The 27,520-nt window shown below is 42.1% G+C and overlaps 1 protein-coding gene across 2 annotated transcripts in view; it reads left to right on the top strand.

Moving 5' to 3' along the window:
* ZMYM6 (zinc finger MYM-type containing 6) overlaps positions 1-27,262 on the top strand; it is a 38,772-nt gene extending 11,510 nt beyond the window's left edge. Inside the window, exons 7-16 of one of the 2 annotated variants that reach the window (XM_040974184.1) lie at positions 2,860-3,010; positions 4,672-4,787; positions 5,888-6,175; positions 6,330-6,480; positions 7,214-7,386; positions 10,899-11,046; positions 12,133-12,270; positions 12,661-12,698; positions 23,030-23,174; positions 25,312-27,262. In XM_040974184.1, the coding sequence (XP_040830118.1) occupies positions 2,860-3,010; positions 4,672-4,787; positions 5,888-6,175; positions 6,330-6,480; positions 7,214-7,386; positions 10,899-11,046; positions 12,133-12,270; positions 12,661-12,698; positions 23,030-23,174; positions 25,312-27,143 (3,180 nt within the window). In that variant the 3' untranslated portion in view covers positions 27,144-27,262. The remainder of the gene's footprint in view (positions 1-2,859; positions 3,011-4,671; positions 4,788-5,887; positions 6,176-6,329; positions 6,481-7,213; positions 7,387-10,898; positions 11,047-12,132; positions 12,271-12,660; positions 12,699-23,029; positions 23,175-25,311) is intronic. The other variant, XM_040974185.1, reaches the window with a different exon arrangement.
* The last annotated feature ends 258 nt before the right edge of the window (positions 27,263-27,520 follow it).

Raw genomic sequence — 27,520 nt, 5'->3', positions numbered from 1 at the left:
CGGGGTGGCTTGCAGAGATCCCTCTCATGGCTAAGAATTCCTGATTGTGATTTCCAGATAGGCTGCAGACAGTTTTGTGACATATTGATACAGAAGATAACTTCATGTTGTACATAAACTGCCACGCAAGAGGTAAAAGATGATACAATTAGTGAAGCTAAGGAAAGCCAATCTTGTTCGTTATAAAAATATTCTGGGATGAGTTGTAATTATCTTAGCAACATTGCCTTATTAGAATACTTATTTAATATAATGAATAGAAATGATTCAGCTGGTTAAAGTAAAATACTCAGTTTATTTACTGAATGATTTGAAGGTTTTAAAAAGTTACTTTTTTTTTTAGAAATTATGCATGTAACATGCTTTTTCAGTAGGCAGGTTTGGTTTATTTCTTCTGAACAGTTGGTAATTAATTCCTTACTGGAAAGTAGATTGGGAGTTGTGCTTTTTGTCTGGTTGATTTATTGGAAAAGAATCTACTATTTAATATTAAAGCACTTAAAATTCATGGAGGATAGAATTAAATGAATATATACAAAATATACTTATTTTTGTGCAGAAAACTTTTGAAACCATGTCTAGTTTTTTTAATAATAAGCATAGTCTATGAACATTTTATTTGAAAGGTGAAGCAACACAGAGGATATAGACAGGAGTGAGTGCTTCCATCCTCTGGCTCACTTTGCAAATGGGCCCAACAGTTAGATGTGGACCATTGTGAAGCTAGAAGCAGGAACTCCATTCAAGTTTCCCACATGTGCCAGGGCCCCAAATACCTTGGCCATCTGCTGCTGCCTTCTCAGGATCGTTAGCAGGAAGACAGCAGTACAGAAACAGGAAGAGACATCTTCCCACGTGATGGTTCACTCCCCAGGTGGAGAGGGGTTGGTCCAAAGTCAGAAGCCTGGAGCTGGGTCTCCCACATCAGTGGCAGAGGCCCAAGGAGTTGACTGTATTCCATTGCTTTCAGCAGGGAGCTCAATCAGAAATGCAGCAGTTGGGACTCAGACCAGCTCCCACATGGATGCCAGCACCACAGGCGCCATGTCTACTTGCTATACCAGAATGCCAGCTGTGCTACTATTTACTGTGTTATAGAGAGGCCTTCCGTTGTAGTATAGAGATCTGGGGCTGGAACTAGAGTCTGATGAAAATTTCATCTCCAGCTTCTTTTGTTTAATGCACTGATCCGCAGTTACCTTATACTTTTTGTTAATGTCATTTTTACAGCACCTTGCCGTACAGTTGGGTGAGTTTTGTGATAGAGTGTAGGTAAATGGTTCAGTACTGAGTGCCATATGCTAAGTGTTTAGTAAGGAATAATAGGTTTATTGAAAATTGAGAGGGCTTGGTGCAATAGCCTAGTGGCTAAATCCTCACCTTGCATGCCCAGGATCCCATATGGACACCAGTTCAAGTCCTGGCTGCTTTATTTCCCACTTAGCTCCCAGCTTGTGGCCTGGGAAAAGCAGTCTACGATGGCCCAAAGCCTTGGTACCTTGCAACCACAGGGGAGACCCAGAAGAAACTCCTTGCTCCTGGCTTTGAATCAGCTCAGTTGCAGCCGTTGAGACTACTTGAGAGTGAATCAGTGGATAGAAGATCTTTCTCTCTGGCTCTTCTCTATATGTCTGACTTTCCAATGGAAAAAAAAAATCTTAAAAAAAGGAAGTGAGAGCCATTATTCTTATTACTACTCCTTAAAACATTAATATACTTATAGGAAATTTATGAAGCTGCTGGAAAGCAGGTAGTTGTGTAGGCTCTCCTACAACACATTAAACATTATTTCTGTTTCTTGATAGAGTCTCACCAGTGATTTTAAATGGTCGGCTCTCCTGTTCACATCTATTAGCATGGCCCTTTGGTTCAGGAATTACCTGGCCTTTTCCTGTATTTTTAATGAGAAAAGAATGTTAGAACTTATAATTTGCTCTGCTTTTTTTTTTTTTTTTTTTGCTATTTTTAAGGTATCTGAGTGGTTACTCATTTTCTAATTTCTGTTTTGCCATTGTTTGATGGACCTTTACCTAGATCCCAACTTACTTTCTTGCTTGCTTTTTTTTTTTTAAGATTTATTTATATTTACTGGAAAGTTAGGTTTACAGAAATATCTTCAGTCTGCTGGTTCACTCTCGAAGTGGCTGCAACAGCAGGAGCTGAGCCAATCCAAAGCCAGGAGCCTGGAGCTTCTTCTGGGTCTCCCATGCTGATGCAGGGTTCCAAGGTTTTGGGCCATCCTCTACTGCTTTCCCAGGACACAAGCAGGGAGCTGGATGGGAAGTGGAACACCCAGAGCATGAACTGGCATTCATATGGGATCCTGGTGCGTGCAAGGCAAGGGTTTTAGCCACTATGCCATTGTGCTAGGCGCTCTCTGTCTCTCTCTTTTTTAAGATTTTGTTTATTATTTACTGGAAAGGCAGAGTTACAGAGAAGGGAATGAGATTTTATATCTGCTCGTTTATTCCTCAAATGTTTAAAATGGACTGGACCAGGCTGAAGCCAGGAGCCTAGAACTTCTTCTGGATCTCCCCTGTGGATACCAGGGACCCAGGCGTTTGGATCATCCTTTACTACTTACCTGGGTGTAATAGCAGGGAGCTGAGTCAGAGGTGGAGCCGCCAGGACTTGAACAGGCACTTACAGGGAATGCCATTGCCACAACCTGGCAATCCCTGATCGTACCTTTCAGAAGAGTGGAAGACTCCGTGTGACCTCATTATCATGCTTAAGTAGTTCAGGCAAAGGCAATGGTTGTAGGTAGCCCTTTTTTGTTTGTTTGTTTTTGTTTTTTTAAGCTATATGTAGTAGTGTATGTGTCTTAGGCACCTAAATGTTATTTTGTTTTCTTGCTAGAACTCAGCCCAGGTACCTCCATATGCCTTGGGGAAATCATTAAGGCCTTCAGCTGAAATGATTGAGACCACAAATGACTCAGGAAAAACAGAGCTTTTTTGTTCTGTGAATTGCTTATCTGCTTACAGAGTTAAGACTGTTACTTCTTCAGGTAATGTTCAGATTTCATTCCCACCTATTGAAGAGTGTATCTGCCTTTCTTTCACTTTATTACAAATGAGGTTTATCTGCATAGTTCAGTAAAGACATCAAATAAGTAATTTTTTGAAATATTTGTTTTTATTGAAAAGGCAGATTTACAGAGAGATGGAGAGACAAAGATCTTCTATCCGTTCATTTATTCTCCAAAAGGCTGCAACAGCCAGAGCTGAGCCCATCTGAAGTTGGGAGCCAGGAGCTTCTTTCAGGAATCTAGGGTACAGGGTCCCAAGGCTTTGGGCATCCTCTTCTGCTTTCCTAGGCCATAAACAGGGAACTGGCTGAAAGTGGAGCAGCCAGCACAGGAACTGGGGCCAATTTGGGATACTGGTGCTTGAGGTTGTGGATTAATCAGTTGAGCCATTGTGCCAATCCTGAAATAACTAATTTTAGGTGAAAATCTATTTTCACTGATTATCTTGGTTTGCTACATGCTTTCTATTTCTATTTTATATGTGAGAAGACAAAACACAAATGTGATTTTTTTTTTTAATTTAAAGGTTTGTTTATTTATTTGAAAGAATTACAGAGAGGGAGATCCAAACAAAGGATATCTTCCATCCACTTGTCCACTCCTCAGATGGCTGCAGCAGCTGGGGCTGGGGCAGGCCGAAGCCAGGAGCCAGAAACCTTCTGCAGGTCTCCTACGTGGATAGCAGGGGCCCAAGTACTTGGGCCATCCTCTGCTGTCCCAGGCTACTACCAGGGAGCTAGATCAGAAGTGGAGTAGCTGGGACTTGAACCAGTCCCCATATGGGATGCTGTCCTCATAGGTGGTACGGGGTTGCCACAACTCCACCTCAAGTTAGTTTTTAATCTAAGTGACCTTAGAGCTGTAGATTCATAAATCATTGTAAAATATCTTGATTTTTATTCATGTCTTACAATTGTCTCCTTATGTCTGTACATTGTCCATCCTTGGATTTAACTAGGCGTGGATGAAAAAAAAAAGTCTATAGTGAATAGATACAAACTTGTTTTCTTGTTGTTATTCGGATAGTGAATAGATACAAACTTGTTTTCTTGTTGTTATTCCTTAAACGAGATAGTCTGACAAGTATCATTTATGTTGTGTTATGTATTACAAGTAATCTTAGAGATGATTTAAACTATAACAGGAGAATGTATGTAGGTTCTATGTGAATTCTATACCATTTTATCTAAATTTTGTTCATTTTAGTTATTTGAAAGATGTATCAACAGAGAGACAGAGACAGAATTCTCCTACCTACTGGTTTAGTCTCCCAAATCCTGTAACAACTGCCTGGGACAGACAGAAGCCAGGAGCCTGGGACTCCAGCTGGGTGTCCCCTGTGGGTGGCAGGGACTCCAGTAGCTGAGTCCTCACCTGCTGGCTGTCCAGGGGATTTGCCATCAGGAAACTGAATTGAAAGTGGAGCAGGGACTTAAACTCTGGCCTCTTAACTGCTCACCAAATGCCTGCCCCTGCTACACGATTTTGCAAAGGAGACTTGACCTTGCGTAGATCTTGGTACCTAGTCTGCCTCAGAGAATGAGGGATGAATGTCCTATTTTTTTGTTTTCATTCACTAACATACTTTTGGATCATTGTTCAGTTGTATAATTTGCTCTTTTATTTTTTTTGTCACCAAGGGGTCCAGGTATCATGTCACAGCTGTAAAACTTCAGCCATCCCTCAGTATCACCTGGCCATGTCAAATGGAACTATATACAGCTTCTGCAGCTCCAGTTGTGTGGTGGCTTTCCAGGTATGACCCAAGATGATATGTTTGTCCCTGCTCTTTTTTTTTAGTCACTGTCCAGTGGCAAAGCATTGTTTGCTAAAGGTCTACCTTACAGAAGTTCAACTTTTAAAAAGAAAAATATCCGGTGGCCCTCAGTTAATAGCACTTACTCTATAGTGTACCTGAGCCCAGATATTATGCCTCAGTGTTTTCTTCCTTACTCAAGGTCCTTGACTCAGCACCTTCTGTTTTTTCAGATGGATGGCAGCTAAAATTTGGTTTGGATAGGCAGTGTGGTGAAGAATGGTAGCTTATTTGGCCCATCTGTTACCCTGGGCCTGATTCCTAATGATGCCCAGTGGGGTACTGGAGGCAGCCGCTTGTACTCACTTCTCAGTCTTAGAAGGACATGCAGAAAGAGCAGAGCCTAGTGGTCCCTCTGGGTGGGAAGATACCTGGTGTAGTGTCCCTGGCAACCAGAGAAAGACTGCTGGGGGCCATTGTGTCTTTTGGTCTTAAGATTGATTGGTTGGTCTGAAAGATGGAGTTAACGGAGATGGGGAGCAGGGGCGCAGAGGCGTAGAGACCTTTCTTCTATCTGTTTGATCAGTCCCAAATGACTGCAATGGCTGAGCCAGGTGGAAACCAGGAGTCTGGAACTCCATCAAGACCATCTTCCACTGCTTTCCCAGGCATATTAGCAGGGAGTTGGATTGGAAATGGACCAATCAGCACCCATTTGGGATGCCATCATCACAGGCAGCAGCTTAGCGTGTTGTGAGTTAAGATGTGATAGATCAGCCGTCTTAATGCATGTCAGGAGCTGGCTGTGAATGCACATCGGCTGCAGGGTGTCTCAGGGGCCAGAAGGGCGGCTGTGATTTACCAGAGGCCTGTGTTGTGGGGTCCAGAAACCGTGCATGCTAGGCCTCAGCCTTCTGATGGTGTCGTTCTCAGGCCTTCTGTTATGAAATGCTGCTCTTTACCTAACATCTTTCTGTGAGATAGAAAATTTCAGAAGTGTCTCTGGGAGAATTATTTTCTTAACAATGAGGGGAGGAAGATTCCTAAACTGTGCTGTTTCTCTGTTGGTAACATCTCTCCCTTGTCTTGTGTTCATTCAGAATGTCTTTAACAAGCCCAAAGGAACAGACCTTTCTCCAGCAGTGCCCCTGTCTCAGGGCCAAGTGGTTGTAAAGCCGCCCTCTGGGTCAGCAGAGCGAGCAAGAGGAAGCACTGCTTCTGCAGCTTCATCGGTTGTCCCCATCTCCGTCAGCGGCTCAGCTGCTGCCAGTCTCCAATCTCTTGCTATACAATCCCAGCAAGTTGCTTTATCCCATGCAGTTGTTAAACTCAGGTGTCAGCACTGTAACCACATGTTTGCCAGAAAACCAGAGCTCCTTTTCTATAAGGTAAAGAGATCATGAAAGGGCTTGAATATACATGTATTCAGTAGTAGCACTTTTGTCTTTTGTTTTTTGACAGTCTCTTGGTTTGCGTTGAAATGGAAGAGGATTTATTAAGCAACTGTTTAGCTGGAGCTTAATGACTTTTGTTTCTCTGCAGGGTAAAATGTTTTTGTTCTGTGGCAAAACTTGCTCTGATGTATACAAAAAGAAAAATAAAGTTATAGCCATGTGTGACTACTGTAAACTGCAGAAAATTATCAAGGAGACTGTGCGATTTTCGGGGGTTGATAAGCCATTCTGTAGTGAAGGTAAACACAAAAGTTCAGCTTTACCCTTGTAGCCGCCGATAGCTGGGAAATACTGCACGATGAGTTAGTTGGGTGATGAATCTGGTTCATTTACAGGCAATTTTTGTCTTAGGAGGCAAAATTTCAATGCTTTTATCTTGACTTTAAAAAAACTTTAAAGTCTATCTGCTTAAAATATTATAATGTTTGCAATAAAGAAAAGCTGTCAGAATTGATTTAAGACATTAAGGTAGACAGTTTCTTGAAAAATTTAACTAGGGCATCAAGAAATCTTGTTCTTGCATCTGTTATGATCTAATTTTTTGTTAAAGATGTACTTATAATCAAAATGACCAAGAGAGCGCGAGAAACAGAGTGATATTTCCATCCATCTGATGCACTCCTGGGATGGCTGCTAGAGCCAGCCTTGGAGCCAGGCTAATGCAGAAAGCAGCCCTGGAAGCTAAGTAGCCAAGTGTAGGACTCAAGGGGGCATGCCAGTGTGGAATGTTGCTATCAAGCAGTGGCTTACTGTGCTGTGCTACAACACGGGCCCCCTGATGATTTTAGTGTTTAGCACATATTTAAAGCGTGAGAAGAGCTGGTTTTATGACTATGGAGACTATCCTTTAGAAGTCATTAATTGGATGTTTCGACGTCAGCAAGTTTTGACCAAGACCATAGAAACTCATTTGCCCTCTCTTACGTTAATGTAAATTTGATGTTTCTTCCTTTCATCTGTTCTGGTTCTCAGTTTGCAAATTCCTCTCTGCACGAGACTTTGGAGAACGATGGGGAACCTACTGTAAGAGGTGCAGTTACTGTTCACAGACATCCCCAAATCTGATAGAAAACCGTTTGGAGGGCAAGTTGGAAGAGTTTTGTTGTGAAGAGTGCATGGCTAAATTCACAGTTCTGTTTTATCAGGTAAATGTGATACCTGTTTTTTTTTGTTGTTGTTTTTTGCTTTCTTTATGTTATTTTCTATTAAATTTTTTGCTTGAATTTGTTTGGATTTTGTTTCATGTTTAGGTTGAGTAAAATAAATTATGGGCAGCAGCAGTTAATAGTGCTACTTGAGAAACCCAGCTCTTACACCACAGTGCCTAGCTATGAATACCAGCTCGTTTGCCAGTTCTGGTGTCCTGCTGATCTGCACGCTTGGAGTCAGCAGATGGTGGCTCCGGTACTTAGGCCCTTGCCCAGCCATGTGAGAATCCAGATGGAGTTCCAGGCTCCTGGCTTTGGCCAGATCCAGCAGATCAAAGATCTGTGTTTCTTTCTCTTTCTTTCCTTCTTCCTTTCCTTTTCTTCCTTTTTTTTTTAAAATAAAATTTTATTCATTTTATTGGAAAGGAAGATTTACAGAGAAAGCTCTTCCATCTTCCATCTACTGATTCACTCCCCAAGAGGCTGCAATGACTGGAGCTAAGCCGATCCAAAGCCAAGAGCCAGGAGCTTCCTCCAGGTCTCACATGTAGGTGCAGGGTCCCAGTGCTTTGGGCCATCCTCTGTTGCTATGTCTGACCACAAGCAGGGAGCTGGAAGGGAGGTGGAGCAGCTGGGACATGAGCCAGTGTCCAATGCTGCAGGGTGAGGCTTTAGATATTAGGCTGTTGCGCCAGGCTCCTTGTTGTTTTGTTTTTTTCTTATATGTAAGGCACATTGGCCTTACTGGTAACTTTAGTTCTTTCAGCTTAGATGTTTGTGGTTGCCTTAATGTGGCTCTGTCATTCAGGTTATGGTGAAGAATTTGAAGTCAGACCTTTTTTTTTTTTAAGATTTATTTTTATTGGAAATTCAGATTTTTTTTTTTATCTTTTTTTTGGAAATTCAGATTTACAGAGAGGAGGAGAGACAGAAAGGAGAGACAAAAATCTTCCATCCATTGATTCACTCCCCAAGTAGCTGCAACGACTAGACTTGAACCGATCTAAAGCCAGGAGCCAGGGCTGCTTCTGGATCTCCCATGCACATGCAGGGTTCCAAGTCTTTGAGCCATCCTCGACTGCCACAAGAAGGGAACTGGATGGGAAGTGGAACAGCCAGCACCTGTATGGGATCCTGACACATGTAAGGGGAGGATTAGCCAGCTGAGCCATGGTCAGGTCCACCAGTCTTGCTTTTAAATGCAGGTTAACTTTTGTGAGGGATAGGTGTTTGGGGAGGTCATGAAGACTCCCCTTGGGGTACATTGCGCCCCATATTGTAGTACCTGGGTTGAAGTGCTGGCTGTGTTCCTGATAACAGCCTTCTGCTAATACACACCTTGGGAGGCAGCAGGTGATGGTCTAATAGCATGGGTCCTTTCTACCCACGTGGGAGACGTGAATTGAGTTCTAGACTCCTGGGTTTGGCCTGGCCCAGCCTTGGCTATAATTGGCATTTGACAAGTGAACTAGCAGAGAGAAGATCTTGTTCTGTCTCTCTGCCTTTCAAATATAAAATAAGTATTTTTTTTAAATGTTAACTTTTTAAAAAAGATTTATTTTTTAATTGGAAAGCAGGTTTACAAAGAGGAGAGAGAAAGCTCTTCCATACATTGCTTCATTCCCCAAGTGGCCACAGTGGCCGGAGTTGAGCTGATCCAAAGCCAGAAGCTTCTTCTAGGTCTTCCACGCAGGTGCAGCGTTCCAGTGCTTTGGGTCGTCCTCTATTGTTTTCCCAAAGCATAAACAGGGAGTGGAAGGGAAGTGAAGCAGCTGGACATGAACTGACATCCATATGGGTTCCTGGCACATGCAAGGCAAGAATTTAGCCATTGAACCATTGCACCAGGCCCAAGAAAATTAACTTTTTGAAAGGCCAATAAAAGATATAATTAATGGAACTACTAGTACACATCTGGTGTTCCTAAAGTGTTATTTCATTTATTCCTCATCATTGTCTCAAGAAATAGGTGTATTATTGTCAGTTAATAATTAGAAAAGAATGAGGTCCTGTGAGGTTAAGTAAAATGCACTTTAGGAAACTTTGAAGTGAAGGAGCAGCTGGAGTGCTGTAGTTAAATCCCTGTTTGGATAGCTACGTCCCTCCCAACATGATTCTCTTTCATTTAAAAAAAAATTATTTATTTTTAATTGAAAGCAAATTTACAGAGAGAGTAGAGACAACAGAGAAATCTTTTGTCTGCTGGTTTACTTCCAAAATGGCTGCAGTAGCTGGAGCTGGGTGAGTTTGAAGCAGGAGCCTGGAGGTCCTGTGGGGTACAGGGCCCAAGAACCTTGGGTACCCTTCACTGCTCACCCAGACACACTAGTTGGGAGCTGGATTGGAAGCACAGCAGTCTGGTCTTGAACCGACGCCCCCTGTGGGTTGCTGGTATCGCAGGCAGAGGTTTAACCTGTTATACTACAGCATGGGGTTACTCTCTTCTCCCCCCACAAGCTGTGACTTTCTTAGGGGAAGGGGCATGGCAGTGTCTTTTTCCCCATTATATGACCAGTAGTAGTAACAGCAGTACTCAAGACAAAGAATGTCTAATTGGATGCTTATTGGATGAGTCATATTCCTCATGCCTCCAAAGTGCACATTTTTTTAATTGCAATATGCTGCTACTTAAGCTTTCTAGCAATTAAATATTTTGTTTGTTTATTTAAGGGCAGAGGGGGAGAGAGAGAGTTCCTGTCTGCTGGTTTACTGTACACATGCTTACATGTTGAATTGAATAGCTGAATTGAACTGGGCAAAGGTGGAAGTCAGAAACTCAATCCAGGTGCCCCACATGGGTGACAGGAATTTGATCACTTAAAACACCACTGCTACTTTTTTGGAGTCTGCATTGATAAGAAGCTTAAGTCAGCAGTTGGAACCCGGTATCAAACTCGGGTGTCTCTAACTGGGATCTTTTGTTTTTTAAAGGTTTGTTTATTTATGTATTTGAAAGGTAGATGTTCTGTTCATTAGTTTACTCCCAGATGGCTGCAACAGCTAGGGCTGGCCCAGGCTGGAGGCATCTGGGTCTGCCCTGTGGATGGCAGGGACTTGGCTAGTTGGGCCTTCCTCTGCTGCCTTATGAGGTACATCTGCAAGGAGCTGGACCTGAAGGGGAGGAACCAGGACTAGTCTCCACACTGTGGTGACGGACACCAGCAAAACAGGAAGCAGCTTAATGCTGCACCACATTGCTAGCCCCATAACTGGCATCTTAACCACTAGAATAAACATTTCCTCTGCTCTTACTATTGCAAAAGTAGAATTTATCTTTATATTCCTTTATCACTTTTGGAAACAAAAGAGCAAGTTTTGTATGTCTCAACTTGGGGCATCTGTATGAAACAAATATATGTATCACATATATAAGAGTATAAGATAGGAACCTTTTATGGCCTCAGCTGACTTATCTGTGCCGTTCTCAAAGTGTATCTGATTCTCTGAATTTTTAAATTAGTATTACTTTATGGTTCTAAGCTTATCCTGTCTTAACGTTTCTTTCCCAGATGGCCAAATGTGACGGCTGTAAACGACAGGGCAAGCTCACTGAGTCCATAAAATGGCGAGGCAACGTCAAACATTTCTGTAACCTCTTTTGTGTCCTGAAGTTCTGCCATCAGCAAGTTATGAATGACCCTGTTTCACAAAGTAAAGGTAACAGTAACTGTGGCTAATGAGATCCTTGTGTCGTTGCTTGGATATACTGTTGGCATACACTGTTAGCAAAAACAAGATTTTATTGGATGGCCTGAATATCCTTAAATTCCCCCTCTAAGATATTTTAAAGGTTTGCCCTTGAGGAGAAAGTTATTCAGATGCTTTTTTGCTGTCATAGTCAAACACACTAGTGTTTTAGTATGAATTTTTATAGAAAACTGTTTGGATTTCTTTTGGTTGAATGAGGCTGCACATAAATGACTTAATGCTAATGTGTATTAGTCTATGTCTCTCTGTATGCTATTCAGTTAATAAACTAGAAGTCAATATAGAAAATGAGGGCAAGGTGGGGAGATGTAATGTGTGCTAATACAGGTATTGTGATTTCAACCAGAGTTTGCCTGTAGTCAAGGAAAGAACAGAACATTAATTATCCCAGAAAAAAAAAAACAATAAAGTAGACCAGTTCTTCCTGGGTAGCAGAAGTTTTTCCTTGCTAAGAATAAACAATTTTGCAAGTAGGACATCTAATGTGGTCAGACAGAGGGATAGATGCTGGCGTGGACTTCTAGTGCCTCGTTGGCAGAACTCACTTTTTTTGACCCCTTTGTATTCTGGCCTTTCGTCTGCACTTTCTGTGTTTTAAGTCAGTTAGGTGTGCCTTTGGCTCACCTGTTATGTTGTTCTCCATCCATTCTCTAGGACCAAGTGGTGAATAGTTAATGTGGGTTAAGAAGGTTAGTGTTGCACAAGTGGGCAGCTCTCTCATCTACATACTTTTTGTCATTGTCATGTCAGATTTGTGTTTGAAACAAGCTAAGAAGCCTGTTCATTTATACAACAACCCAGTGAATTCTGAGGCTAGTACCTGCATTTTTACCTGTTAAATATCATTTGAGTTTTGTAGTTTTGAGAGGCTGGTTCTTGTTAAGCCTAAATGAAAGCTAATCTAGTCAGCTTCCTCCAGCTCAGTACGGAGTTCAATATTTTTACTTCTCCTAGAAAGCTGAGTTGTTAGACCGGGATTTTTCTGTGTGACCCTTTTGTTATCTCAGGCCTTACCTTCTTATTTATTTTAATCAGTACCTATTTCTAAGGCCCCAACTCCTTTGGTGGAGCTCCGCCCTGTGAGGATGACCACAACCCCAGTTATAACCAAAGTGGTGTCGTTGGCAAAAACACCTGCCCAACCCACTGTGGACACTAACACGGTTTTAAAAGGTATGACTTGATATGAGGGCATTTGGCTCCAGGTGGCGCTGCTTCCTGTGGCAGTGGTTTTGGCTGTATTTCATGAAGAAGCATGTGCCGAATAAACAGCAAGCAAGGGGGAGGGGTGGGAGGGAGGTGGTGAGCATGATTTATTTTGTTAAGATCCCCGCTGGTTGCAGTGCACCTGCTTCTTTACCACCGGAGTCTAATGTAGTAGGGTGGGTTTGGGCCTGGGAATGGCATGCCCTCCCCTTGTGGTATTGCTGGGTGCCTTTCCTTGGACCATTTTTTTGAGAAATTTTGGTGTAGTCCACCTTACTGAGAGAAGAGGAACTTTTTGGTTTTGACATTTATGTCTTATATTCTGGGGATAATAGTGTATGTTTTTATCCCTAACAGCCATAGCTACTGAGGAGGCAGCAAAGACCACAGATGATGTAAGTTTTAATATTTTTCCTGTTGTTGCCATGTGGGTTTGTTTTCACTTCCTGATGCATATCTCAGTATTTTGCTCTCTATAGCTTAGCCTTAAAGTGTAGTAGTATATTGTTGTATAGTCGCCTTTGTTTAAAATCTTACAGCTTAACCCTTGATCATCAACAAGAATGCAAGTCTGATCTATTTTTTTTTTTTGATTTTTCAGTATATTTTTATTTTGAATTTTGAATTACGTGGTACAATTTCATAGTCTGGGATTCTCCCCTCCCCCAAACCCCTATCCTCAACAGATTTTCCCCATTTTACTACAATGGTGTAGTCGTTCATAAGGAATCATAATTCTGTCAGTCTCTTATTTATTTATTTATTTATTTTTACTCTTTTTTTTTTATTACATTGCATCATGAGACACAGTTTTATAGGCACTGGGATTCCCCCCTCCCCTCCCCAAAACCCGCTTCCCCCCCCATAGTGGATTCTTCCATCTTGTTGCATTACCACAGATCAAATTCAGTTGAGATTTTTTTTTCCTTGCAAGCATCTACAAAGCATAGAGTCCAGCATCTTATTGTGCAGATAAGTTCAACAGTTTCATGGGGAGACAGTCTCTGGTCTGAAGGTACAGCCGAAAGAGTATCATCCCAATCAATTGAAAGCGCCGACATTACATCAGTAACAATTTATAACGTACCAGAATTAGTTGATATGATATTGTGTAACCAGCATGTTCAAAGAGAGAGAAAACAACAACAACAACAACAAAAAGAGTACAAGTTCTGAACCACATCCTATGACTTCTACATTGACATTACAATTATTAGTTTATATACAGCTGGGTTCTATACACCTTAAAATGGCTATAGATTACTATTCAGCTGTCTCATGTCTATTTTAATTTTAGTATTTAGCAGTTCATAGTGTTGAAGCCTGATTTTGCAGAACCTGGCTGTTTTTTGGGTAGTCTAGCTCTATAACTATAACAAGACATATGTCAACAGTTTAGGTGAACGGTTTTAGGAGGGGTGTGCAGAGAAATCCCCAATACCCTAGTGAGGAGCAACCAATCTTCGTGTCTCACCCAGTGAGTTATAAGTGCATCCCCCCTGCCCATTTCCTATTTCTAAGCTTTCCTCGCTGTTCTCCATCTATTCTAGGTTTTTTTTGTTGTTGTTTATTTGTTTATTTGTTAATTTTTTTGAGGGATTTCTGGAGCAATCCTGATGGTCATTATAAGAGAGAGTGGGGACCCAAAATTAGAACCAGGCAAGAACCAGAGAAAGCTCCTCTCCCTAGTCCCGAAGGAAGTTTACTGTTTTGTTTCTGCGGACCGCTCAGTGCTCCTGGTTGTCGTTCCGATGACCTTGGATCCTGCAAGGCGGGGTATGGGCTTCTTCCATCCCATGTGTGAGACCCAAATGGAAATGGGTGACCTCAGAGTTCTCGGCCTCCGAAGGCACTCCAATTCCCCATGGTCTCCTTGGCGATTGGGATGTAGTCCTCGGAGCTCATACTGATAGTCCTTGGTGAGGAGTCTGATCTATTTTTTGTGTTCCATCATTTCTTTAATAACTTTGTTGATTTCTTGCATTTATTGCCATATTCAAGTATATTCCTTTTAGGTTAGAGAGTCTTTTGGAAGTTAGTGTAGTTTATTTGATATAACTTTGGATTATGTGAGGCTGAAAATACTGCCAAGTGAATATTTAGTTAATTAATATTAAAGAATATTTAAACTGTTACTTGATGTCCAAAATTTGAAATATTGTGCAGCTTCCCTGAATCACATTTTTTCCCCTGTAGATTTATTTTATTTTTAGTGGTAAGGCAGACTACAGAGAGAAGCATTGACAGAGATTGTCTCTCTGCTGGTTCACTCCCCAAATGGCTGTGATGGTTGGAGCTGAGCTGATCCAAAGCTAGGAGCCAGGAGCTTCTCTGTGTCTTCCACGTGGTACAGAGATCCAACAACCTGAGAGCCATCCTCCGCTGCTTTTCCAGGCTGTAAGCAGGAGCTGGATGGGAAGTAGAGCGACCCAGATATGCACCGGCACCCATATGAGATGCTGGTGCTTGCAGGTGAAAGATTAGCCAGTTGAGCTATCCTGCTAACTTCCCAAAATCACATTTTTCAAGAGGTACTTAATTTCCATTCTGGCAGTCAGAAAGGTTCATATTTTTAGTGATGGTTGTGCTAGCTTTAACATTTGCTCTAGATAAAATTAAGTACTTAAAATAAAAAAAACATATAACAGTGTCATTCAACTAGTCTTCCAGTTGTAGTGTCCCAAATTTAGTAATGTGGGAACAGAAACTAGATATGACAAAGCTCTCAAGGTGACCAAACCCCTGCTCTTTATGAGATTCTTCTCTGTATGATAGGAGGTAATGCTCGAAAAACCAAAAGTAGCATTAGAGCAGGTGTAACCCTCTAGTTCCCAGAATTATAGCCAGAGGAAGATCATGGAATAAATGGACAAAGTCCTGGCTGCCCAGCTGTGAAGTCAGTGCTGCCACAGTACCCTGTAAGTGTCAACTGTTGGCTTTGCCAAGGCATGAAGTGTTTTGATGGTTTGAAAGGTGGCAGACACAGGGTTTGTTCTAAGTCACTGCTGGCTCTCTGGTTTTCAAGCCCAGTGAGAGTTTAAGAATATAAAGATGAGCAAGCAGGCTATGGAACTGTTACCAAGTTTGAGCTTTACAAAGAGCTTGCTGCTGAGAAATGTGTGAGAGTGGAGCAGAAGGTAGGGTTGTACCAAATGGGTGGAGAAGATACTGACAAAGGAATGCTTGCTAGAATTAGAAACACAGCAGGCAGGGCGTCCCTGCAGTTACCCTGGGCGTGCAGCACAGCTGAGGGTAAAGCTGTAGATGAAGGCTTGTGGCTGCATTTTAGTAGCTGGTAACTGGGTTTGGAAATCCAAATGTGGATTGCTTGTCCTTGGTGGTGAGGCAGAGATGGGAAATGTGTTCGTGTTTCAACAACTTCTTGTTGAAATAAAAAAATCAGAGGGAAAAAACCTTTCAACAAAAGCCTTCCAAGGAATGAGACCAGCTTTCATCATAGTGTGGTAGGATGGCTTGCCCTAATAGTGCCTCTCACTCTCCTGTTATTTGTGTTGTTAGAAGATGATTTCTACCTAATTCATTTCAGATAGTATTCCATGATAGTTAATGAAATGCCATTAAACTAGCTTTGTGTTTGAATATTAGTTATTGCACCTTAGATTATAAAGTCCTATGATTAATTATTACATATTGAACTACACAATTATATAACTAAGATATTAATGTGTTATATATTTAGGAAAGCATTCTATATTGGTTGTATATTTATGAACACTGAGAACATACCCTCCTCTGCTTTATATGTGTGGGACAATTAGTCTTGAATTAGGCCAATGTTGAATTATTCAGGTTTTTCAGGAACAAATAATTCATATTTAATGACTGCCCTATATAAGGTTCCCTGTGTGGAGTATTGCTATAATTCACCAGTCATTTAAACTGTGTTACAGGATAGCTCTGATTAGTATTTTTGGTTTAGTGTAATAGTAAATAACGTAGTGCTCTTAATGATATAAATGGACAGTTTCAGAATATTTTTGTTGTTGTTTCCCTGAGGATTTTAGTATGAATCTCCCTCAAGTTATTTAAGTTGTTTTAAGGGTTTTTTGTTTGTTTGTTTATTTTTCTTTGAAAGGCAGAGTGACACAAAGAAGGTCAGACAAAGATAAAGACTTACATTTTCTGGTTCACTTCCCAGATGGCGGCCAGGGTTGAGCCAGGCTAAAGCCAGGAGAGTGCAAGGGGCCCAGGTTCTGGGGCCATCAGTGCCCAGCTGATTTGAAGTGAAGCAGCTGGGAATTGAATTAGTGCTCATATGGGATGCTGTCATCATAGGTAGCTTAACCTGCTGTCCACAACATTGGCCCCAAATGGTTTTAAATCTAAAGATGAAAATAGAGAATGGTATAGAAAGGAAAATTACTGCCAAAAGCATGCAACTGTTTGTGTAAAGGTATAGATAGTACTTAAATATGTTAGGTTCACAGAATGTATGATCTTGATTGTGACTTAAGACTGCCACTTCAGCTCTGAGAATGTGCAAGAGGTTATGAATAGCACAGAATGAGCAAATGTGGCTGTGTTGCAGCAAAATTTTACTTGCAAAGGCAGGTGGTGGGCTGCACTTGGCCTACAGAGCACTGTTGGCCAACCCCTGCCTGTGTTTCCATACCCGGAGTCTAACCTTTGTCAGATTTGGGTCGTTTGCCCACCGTACCCTTCCACCCCTCTTTATAATCCTGATCTGTCCCCTTTTCACATCTCCAGAAGCACTTGTGAGGGTTTTGCTGTGTGACTTTCAGACTGATTTGTGCCTTTCGTATACAGAAACCCTAAAAATGTTTCGTGTTTTTAAAAAATGCCTATCCATGTTGATGCTTACTAGGTTTGCTACATTCCTGTTGGCTTCTGGGTATGATGTCTTGATTTCTGTTATCCTGATCTTTGAGCTTCGTTTTTATAAAGCCAGTTGGTACTTGAGGCTTACACTTAGATGTTACTAACCATCTCAGATTGTCCATCTGCATAGGGTTCGTCTGTGCCCCTGTCATGCTCTCCAGCGTCCTCCTCCTCACCAGCCTTGTTGTTGCCCCCTTAGTTTCAGCACCATTGTCTCTGTTAGGTTGTTGCAGTGCCCTCCTTGTCCTGCAGCCATGCTTTCCTTTTGCAGTCTTTTCTGCATTCTATTACAGAATGATTTTTTTTTAATTAAAAAAAGGCAAAACAAAACCTTAATTGAAAAGAGGGATTGAGATGACCAACTCACCCACCTACTGGTTAACTCCCCAAGCCCCCGAGTGACCACAACAACCAGAACTGGACCATGCCTGCTGAGGTCTCACAGGGGTGGCAGGGACCCCAGTACCTGAGCCATCATCCGCTGCTTCCCAGGGTGCATGTTCCCAGGAGAGTGGAGATGGGCAGAGAGCTCAGCCATGAGCTGGACCCGGTATGCGATGTGGATGTTCTCGTGTCTGGACGACCCTGCCCCATGCTCACCCTCCGGACTCGTCTTCTAAAAACACTCACCCGCTCATGTGCTTCTTTGCTCAGAAATTTTTAGTGAAAATCTAGAAAAGAAGAATACAGAGGGGGAAGGAGACTAGTTTCCTTATGTTAATGTCATAGGAAAACTATAGCCATTATAGAGCTGGAGAGTTAAAATAGCTGATACTGGTATATGAATAGACCAGCATTTCAATAGGAAATAAAGTAGAGCAAATATGTGTATATGTGTAGATATTGTATATATATATTATAAATATGTGTATTTATAAATATGAATATTGTAATATATGTAGACATCTGTATTTATGTTGATAAATAAAGGTAGCATTTCAGATCAGTAGAGATTTTTCTACAAATAATTATGTGAGAACTAGATAGATATATGCAAGAAAATGAAAAAAAAATGGTTATCTACCTCACAATTTAAAACTTCAAAATGAAATTGAAATGTAAAAAAGATCTAAATATAAGAAACAATGGGGCCCAGCGCAGTAGTGTAGTGGTTAAAGTCCTCGTCTTGCACGCCCAGAATCCCATATGGGTGCCTGTTCTAATCCCGGCAGCCCCACTTCCCATCCAGCTCCCTGCTTGTGGCCTGGGAAAGCAGTAGAGGATGGCCCAAAGCCTTAGGACCGTGCACCCGTGTGGCAGACCCAGAAGAAGCTCCTGGCTCCTGGCTTTGGATTGGCTCAGCTCCAGCCATAGCGGTCACTTGGGGAATGAATCATCAGACAGAAGATCTTTTTCTCTGTCTCTCCTCCTCTCTGTATATCTGCCTTTTCAATAAAAAATAAATAAATCTTAAAAAAAAAAGAAACAATGAAAGTACAGGAAAAATATCTTTCATAATGTTGAAATGTAGAAAATATTTTTTTAAATAAAGGTTTATTTATTTTTATTGAAAAGGCAGATTTACAAAGAGAAGGAGACGCAGAAAAAAAAGATTTTCCATATACTGGTTCATTCCCCATGTGGCCACGATGGCTGGAGTTGAACCAATCCAAAGCCAGGAGCCAGAAGCTTCCTCCAGGTTTTCCATGTGGATGCAGAGTCCCAAGGACTAGGGCCATCCTCTACTGTTTTCCCAGGCTACAAGCAGGGACCTGGATGGGGAGTGGAGCAACTGGGACAGGAACCGGTGCCCACATGGGATCCTGGTGTGTGCAAGGTGAGGACTTAGCCACTGAGCCATTGCTCAAGCCCAGAACCTGTTAAAATTTGTAACGTGGAGACACCACTTGCCTAGGAGCTCTTTTTACAAACTTCTCCTTCAGTGCGTTCTGCACTTGTATGAAATGAAGCTTGAAAACAAAGCCACAGCAAGCTCACTCTGAGTTGTTACATGTGAGTTAGCAAAAAGAGCCTTATGGGATCAGTCTGAAATAAATAGGCTCTTTCCGGTCCCTATACCTGCTGATATGGCCTGGCTGCAGTTAATTTATGGGTTATGTATACGGTGCAATACTCTGCAGTTGTTAAAAAGGATGTGGAAGCTTTGTCCATAGAGCCACCTCGTAAGTGAAAAAAGCTGGATAACATACACTGCTGTAGGGCTTGAACATATGGTACTCATGCATGTATGTGCTTGTATGTATGTCTAGAGTATCCCTAGAAGGCAACCATTTAGCAGAGAATAATGGTTACCTAAATGGCTAGGGGAGAACTTAGAGAGGAAAAAATTGGTTTTTCATTCTTGACCATTTGAATCTTTGAACTTTGTCACTTGACCCACTAAAAAATATGAATGGATTTAGTGGGTTTTCTTTTGTTTGTTTTGTTTAAATAAAGGCAAGCAGGGCAAAGGATCTGCATAGATAACTCACAGAAGAGGAATTGTTAACCACACCACAGTAAGATAATTTTTCACTCACTGAGAAATAGCAGAAGATTTGATACTACTGGGTTGGCTAGAATGTTGGGAAACAGGCTCCCATGCATTGCTCATGGTTGTGTAATTTGATGTGAGATCTGTGGAAGGAATCTGGCAATGCCATCAGGATGAAACGTTGATATTCATTCGTTACTCTGTCCCCAGCTTGTTTTGTTGGTGCTTCTAAAGCAAGGCAGGCTTCCCACTTTAGGGTGTTGCACTTGCCATCCCTCCGCCTGGTCTCTTCTGATCCCAGGCCTCTGCTTGGCTTACTCTTGAATCATTCAGAAGATCCCTTGCTCAGCTGGCATTATGGCATAGCAGGTACAGCTGCCACCTGAGAGCCTGGAATCCCATTTGGGTACTGGTGCAAGGTCTGGCTGTTCCACTTCTGATCCATCTTCCTGCTGATGGCATGGAGAAGCAGGGTAAGAAGGCCCTAGTGCGTGGGCCTCTGTACCCATGCAGGAGACCTGGAGGAAGCTCTCAGCGTCAGACCGGCCAAGCCCTGGCTGTTGAGGCTGTTCAGGGTGGGGATCAGTGGGTGAAAGACACATCTCTCTCCCTTTTCTTCCTCTTTCTGTCTGTAACTCTGTCTTTCAAATAAATCTTAAAAACAAATCAAAAAAATCCTTCTCAGATGTTTACTCCAAGATCACCCCTGTTCAACATCATTGCTTCCTTTTTCTTCATAGCTCTTATCACCACCTAGAATTATACGTTCCATGTTTCACCTCTGTCTCCCTGTGGAATGTAAAGCCCATAATACAAAACTGTCTCACTTTCTGCCACATCCTCAGGGCTTAGAAGAGTGTCTGGCTGGAAGTGAACGTTCTCTAAATATTTGCTGAATGAATAAACATGCTTTAAATACATCCTTGCACTCTACTGTTTATCCTTTAGCTTTGTTTTGTAAAGACCTTTGTTTATAAATGTTGTCACTTTTGAGGTAGTCAAACGATGTAAGACTAATAATAGCATGCTGCCATTTGTGCTTTGAGTACACACACCCATGTGTACTTACACCAATGAGGTACTTCAAAAATTTCATGGAAAATGGAACTAAAAAAAATTATTCTCATGCAAAAAATTTTTGAAGCTGACACATAGTTTTTTAAAGACTCATATGCAGATATTTCAGGTGTGTGTTTGTTTGTTTGTTTGTTTGTTTGAATAGACTTTGAGGGCTGACATTGTGGTGTAACAGCTTAAGCCAGCACCTGCAGTGCAGGTATCTTATGTGGGCACCAGTTCAGTCCTGGCGGATCCACTTCCAGTCCAGCTCACCTGTTAAGGCAGTGGAGTATGGCCTAGGTATTTGGTTCCCTGCACTGACATAGGACATTGCCAGCCCTTTTGGGAAGAAAGCCAGTGAATGAAAGATCTGTCTTCAATCTCTGTCTCTTTGTGTAACTTTTTCAAATAGGTAACTTATTAAAAGATTTATATATTTGAAAGAGTTACAGAGAGAATCTTTCATCCACTGGTTCACTCCCTAAATGGCATCTATGGACAGGCCAAAGCTAGAAGCTACGAGCTTCTTCTGGGTTCCCCTTGAGTGTTTGGGTCATCCTCTGCTGCTTTCCCAGTCTGTAAGCAGATGGATCAGAGAAAGAGCAGCTGGGCCTTGAACTGGCAGTTGGATGGGATGCTGGTGCTGCAGAGAGCAGCTTAGCCTGGCCCAATAAATTAATCTTTAAAAGAAAAGTAAAATATACTTGAGGGGGGAGCAGTTTTGTGACATGGAGGTTAAGCCACCAGTTGCACTGCTGGCATGCTGTAGAGACACTATTTTGAGTCCTGGTTTCTGTACTTCCAATTCAGCTCTTGCTAATGTGCGCAAAACCAGAAGACAGCCCAGGTGCTTGGTTCCCCGCCACCCTTGTGGAAGATCCAGTTAGAATTCTTTCTGTTAGTGTTGGCCTGGCCCAGTGCTGGCTGTTGCAGTTATTTGGGGCATGAACCAGTAAATGAGTTTTCTCACTCTTTTCTCTCCAGCTTTGCCTTTCAGATGAATAAGTAATTCTTTAAAAATTAAGAAAAAAATTTCTTTCAAAAGTAAGAGTCAATTTGCAAAACAAAAATTGGAAAGCGGCACGAAAAGTTCCCATATAGTTTACACCTAGCTTCTCCATTAAGATCTTCCATTAGTATGCTGAATTTCTCTCAATAAACCATACCCAGCAGCTCCTATTTTTGAAGGTTTTTTTTTAAAGATTTCTTTATTTCAGGCCTGGTGCGGTAGCCTAGCAGCTAAAATCCTCACCTTGCATGCACCAGGATCCCATATAGGCACTGGTACATATCCCAGCTGCTCTACTTCCCATCCAGCTCCCTGCCTGTGGCCTGGGAAAGCAGTAGAGGATGGCCCAAAGCCTTGGGACCCTGTACCCACATGGGAGACCCGGAAGCTGCTCCTGGCTTCCTGGCTTTGGATTGGCTCAGTTTTGGCCCTTACAGTCACTTGGGTAGGAAACCAACAGATGAAAGATCTCTCTCTCTGTCTCTTCTCTCTGTATATCTGCCTTTCCAATAAAAATAAATAAGTCTTAAGAAAGAAAAAGAATTTTTTAAAGATGTACTTGTTTCAAAGACAGAGTGACAGAGAAGAGGGGAGAGAGAGAGGTCTTCCATCTGCAGGGTAATTCTCCAGATGCTCACAAACCACCAGGTCTAGGCCAAGGCCGAAGCTGGAGCCAGTAACCACCTGAGTGTCGCACAGCAGTGGCAGGGGCTCAGGCACCTGGGTCACCTTCCTTCCCAGGCCATTAGAGGGAGCTACACGGGAAACAAAATGGCTGGGACTCAGCACACTCCAGGAGGCTGGCAGCCACAACACATCCTCCCCATCCAATAATGTTTTAAGAAAATTGCCTTAAAAGAAATAGACTTATCTGAAAGGGAGTTAGAGAAGAGAGAACCTTCCATCCATTGATTCATTGCCCAAACGGCCGCCACAGCCAGGGCGGGGCCAGGCTGCAGTTAGGATCCAGAACCTCCATCATGTCTGGGGCGTGCATGGCAGAGGCCCTAGGACTCGGGCCATCCCCCGTCCTCCCAGGCGCACTTGCAAGGAGCCGGGTTGGAAGGGGGGCAGCCTGCACTTGAATCAGTGTTCAGATAAGAGGTCGGTGTTGCACACGGCAGCTTAGACACTGCACCACAGCAGCCCCATAGAATTTTTCTTTTAATCGGTAGGTGTAAGTGATGCTGATGAGGAGAGTTAGGAATTAGTCCCTGTCTGTGACCTCTGTGGTCCCTGAATGACCTCTTTATTGCACCTACTCTTATTTCTCTTGATACATACTACTTTTCTATTAGTAGCAGTTGGGTCAGTGATAAAATACTAAAAATATCCGTTTGGTGCCTGAATTTGTTTTTCACCAGGAAAGTATGCAAGCAGATGCCACAAAACCCGAGTCTCCCCAGCTTCCCATGGCTTTAAAGAACAAAGCCTTACTGTGCAAGCCTGTCACACAGACGAAGGCCACCTCCTGCAAACCCCACATCCAGCATAAGGAGTGTCAAGCGGGTACGTGTCGCTGTACTGTTCCGTGTGCAGGGTCTGTTTTCTGGTTGGTTGGTTTGGGATTTTTAGTTGCTTTAAGAAAGGAAAATGGACACTTTTTTCCTGAATTGTGAGACAGCTTTAGCTCACTCTTCTTTTTTCATTTTGTTTAGTTTTTCTAATACTGTTCCATAGGTTCAGTGCTTTCCCCTCCTGCCTCCCTCACTGATTTCTCCAATGTTATTACAAATAGTAGAGTCCGTCCACATGAGTCACAGTGAAATGGACAGTTCTTGAATGTAAAAACATTAATTCTTTAAATCTTTAAATAACAATACCTTATCCTTTTATATAATTATCGTTATTAATTCTAATCACTGGTAAATTGAATCCATCTGCATACAAAGCCTGTGTCGAGTAGACAGGCATTTTCTGTAACCTGTGCACTGCTAGTTTTCACATTTGTAGACATGCTGATAGAATTACTAAGATACAGATGTAGTTAAAAGCATTGCTAATTTAACCCTGGTTCTTTTATTTTGAACACTGAGCACAGTTGCTGGGGTGACAAAGTATAGTGCTGCGTCCAAGGCTCTGCTGATTCAGATGTCATGTGAACACACAGTGGGGCATGCTGGGAAGTGGGCCCCAGCCATGCAGACTACTTGGAGGGCCTCTCTCCTATTAGTTACATGAAAAGCCAGCTCTGCCAAAATCAGTTTTTATTTTTATTTTCATAGAGCATACTGTCTTTAGTGGCTTTGTCTACCGATAAATAGTCGTGTATTTTTCTGTAGGGGACCTTTCTTTTGGTGGGAGAAAATTCTGTTTTCCTTTCTCAGGAAATTGTCCTGTATTCCTGTTACGGGGCACTTTTGTGAACCTGAGTTCCTATTGTACTTTCACATGTGAGGGGGTAAGGCATCTATGGACACCATATGTCTGGGTGTGTGAACTCACCACTTCTTTGAATTTCCAGATGCAATTTTGTTTTCCTATGCTGTCAGTTACTTTGTCATCAGACAAAGCATTGAAAACATTCCACATCAGTATAAATTCAGATGTATGTTGTGATTAGGAATGGACACAGATTCCAACATATGTAATGCAAGTAGCACCCTGTATGGAAGTTTAATTTGGCTTTAGTTATTTGAGAGAGAGCTGCCTTCTGCTAGCTCTCTCAAAAGCTTACTTGCAACAGCTTAGTTTGGGCCAGACAGAAGCCAGGAGCCAGGAAATTCCATCTGGGTGTGCCAGAGGAGCAGCAAGGACCAACCACTTGAGTGATCACCTGCCAGCTCCCAGGGTGTGCATGACCAGGAAGCTAGAATTGGAGCAGCGCTGGGACTGAAACCCAGGTGTTCCAGTAAAGGGTGTGGGTGTCTCAGCTCCAAGCCACATGCATGTCCCCACCTTTCACATTGTAATCAGTGCTGTGGTCGGCCGTCTTAATGGATCTTTGTCTACTTGTCTGATTATATCTTCAGAGTAAACTCTAAGCAGTAGAATTATGGATCCAGATTTTAAGGCTTGTGATACCTCTTGCTGAATTGACCTCAAGAAAAGTTTTATCCATCCATGTTCCACATAATACTTTGTATGCATATGAGTTCAATTTAGTAGCTATTAGAGTTAATAAAAAGCTATAGAAGAGTAAATATGTATTTAAAGATGTAAACCATGTGTTAAAGATCTGGTTCTCCACATCCTGCCCCATACTGTATATTAAAATTAATAATTACCATTTATATTTTTCCCAACTTCAGTTTAGAAAAACAAATTTCAGAGAGGTTGGAGCTGCGGTACAGTGAGCACTGCATTGCTCCTTATCCAGATTTCCCAATGCTTTTTTTTTTAAATCTGAATTGTTTGTAAGTAAAATAATTTATTCATAATTTGGCATGTTCTTTGGGCCTCAGCTCTAACTCTAGTCATCTTTTGGATACTTGGGGTTACTTACACGTGTATCACAGTCTGCTTGGTCTGCAACTTGGGGCGAAGTAGAAACTGTTTAATGGCACCCTGTAGTTACTCTGGTTGGTATTTAAGCCAGTCTGTGTACTGTTTTGATGAAAATAAATAGTAGCAAAATATGAATTTTGAATGTGTGAGGAAAACTATAAAGAAATTGCTTCTAACATGATTCAAATGTTTCATCCAGATTTACCTGTGCCCAATGAGAAAAATGATGCAGAACTTGATTCTCCACCTGCAAAGAAAAAAAGAATAGGTGTTTTCCAGACTTATGATGCAGAATATTTAAAAGTTGGCTTTATTATCTGTCCTGGCTCAACAGAAAGTTTACCGCGGCCTCAGTGTGTCATCTGCGGTGAGATCCTGCCCAGTGAAAGCTTGAAGCCAGCCAGTCTTCTTCATCATCTGAAGACAAAGCATTCGGAACTGCAAAACAAACCAGTAGATTTTTTTGAACAAAAATCTCTTGAAATGGAATGTCCAAACAGTTCTCTTAAAACATGTTTACTAGTTGAAAAGTCACTGGTGAAAGCTTCTTACTTAGTTGCTTTCCAAATTGCTGCCAGCAAGAAGCCATTGTCCACTGTTGAAGATTTCATTAAACCGTATTTAGTAGAAACGTGTTCGGAGGTTTTGGGTTCAAGTGCTGGGGACAAGATGAAGACCATTCCTCTTTCTCATAGTGCCGTCAGACACAGGATTCAGGAGCTGTCTGCCGACATCGAAGAGCAGCTCATCCAGAAAGTCCGAGAGTCCGGGTGGTTCGCCCTCCAGCTGGACGAGTCGGCAGAGGTCTCGGATGCCACCCTTCTTCTGTGCTATGTTCGTTTCATTGATTATGACTGTAAAGATATAAAAGAAGAATTACTATTTTGCCTTGAAATGCCTTCTCCAATGAGGGACTCTGAAATGTTTGCACTAATAAATGGGTATATCAGTAGTAAATCCCTGAACTGGAAGCACTGTGTCGGGCTCTGTCTGGACGGGGTGGCAAGCATGACTGACAGGTGTTCTGCTTTAAGGGCCAAAATTCAAGAAGTTGCCTTAAACCCAGTGGCGTTTACTCCTTGTCTTATTCATCGGGAGCATCTGGCTGCAGAAAAGTTGTCCCCAGGCCTGCACAAAACCCTTTTGCAGTCAGCGCAGATTATAAGCTTTGTAAAGAGCAATGCATCGAACTCACGCATGTTAATGATTTTGTGTGAAGAGATGGGGTCCCAGCATGTGAATTTACCACTCCCTGCTGAAGTACGCTGGATAGCAAGAGGGAAAATTTTAACAAGATTATTTGAGTTACGACATGAAGTTGAAATATTTTTAAACCAGAAGCATTCAGAGTTAGCCAGGCATTTTCGTGATGAGGAATGGGTTGCGAAGCTGGCCTATTTGGCCGATATATTTTCACTTATAAATGAATTAAATTTGAGTCTGCAGGGAACTATGACTACTTTCTTCAATTTGTATAATAAAATCGATGCGTTTAAGAAAAAATTAAAAACATGGCTGGGGCGCACACAGGAGAACGATTATGACATGTTCCCTGCATTTTCGGAGTTCTGGAGTTCATCAGACTTGCACAGCAGCAGCATCAGAGACATCATTTTGGAGCACCTGGAAGGACTTGGTCAGGTGCTCGAGGCCTGTTACCCCACGGCAGAAGATGTTCGCGCAGGCAACTGGTGGATCATGAACCCTTTCACAAGCCACCAGCACAGTCACCTGAGCAGCAGGGAAGGAGAAGGGCTCACCCAGTTATCGTCTGATTCAGGACTACAGTCAGTGTTTAAGTCTATGCCTGTCACTCAGTTTTGGATAAATGCAAAGACAAGCTACCCAGAACTGCACGAAAAGGCGATGAAGTTTTTGTTGCCTTTTTCCACTGTGTATTTATGTGATGCTACCTTTTCAGCTTTGACTGAGTCAAAACAAAGAAATCTGTTGGCTTCTGGCCCTGCCCTGAGACTGGCAGTCACATCTTTAATTCCAAGAATAGAGAAATTAGTAAAAGACAAAGAATAGCAACATGCATATTTGCTTATTATCAAAGTCTATAATTTTGTGTTAAATTTTGTATAAGTATCCTAAAATATAATTTCCTAATGTGGACTTGTGTTTTCAGTGATTAAAGAAGTGTTTTAGTAACTTTTTCCTTGCTTTAGTAATTGTTTATTGATGCATCATTGCATGTCCCTGTCCTGAGTGCAGGTCATGGAGGACTTGGGTTTTAGAGCACAGGAAAGGCTCGCCGGCAGGTGAAGCAGCTTGGGGCTTAGAGGCACAGGGCACCTTGCAGTCTTGGGCTACTGCAAAGCAAAGCCTCAGCAGCAGGGGGAGTTGGACATCCTTGCTTTGGGTGGCTCACACACGGCTGGACAAGCTGTTCCCTTAGAGGTCCA

This window comes from Ochotona curzoniae, unplaced genomic scaffold (assembly GCF_017591425.1).
Source record: "Ochotona curzoniae isolate NIBS_2020 unplaced genomic scaffold, NIBS_Ocur_1.0 contig_2404, whole genome shotgun sequence".
Lineage (NCBI taxonomy): Eukaryota > Metazoa > Chordata > Mammalia > Lagomorpha > Ochotonidae > Ochotona > Ochotona curzoniae.
This window is presented reverse-complemented; position numbering and strand designations above follow the sequence as displayed.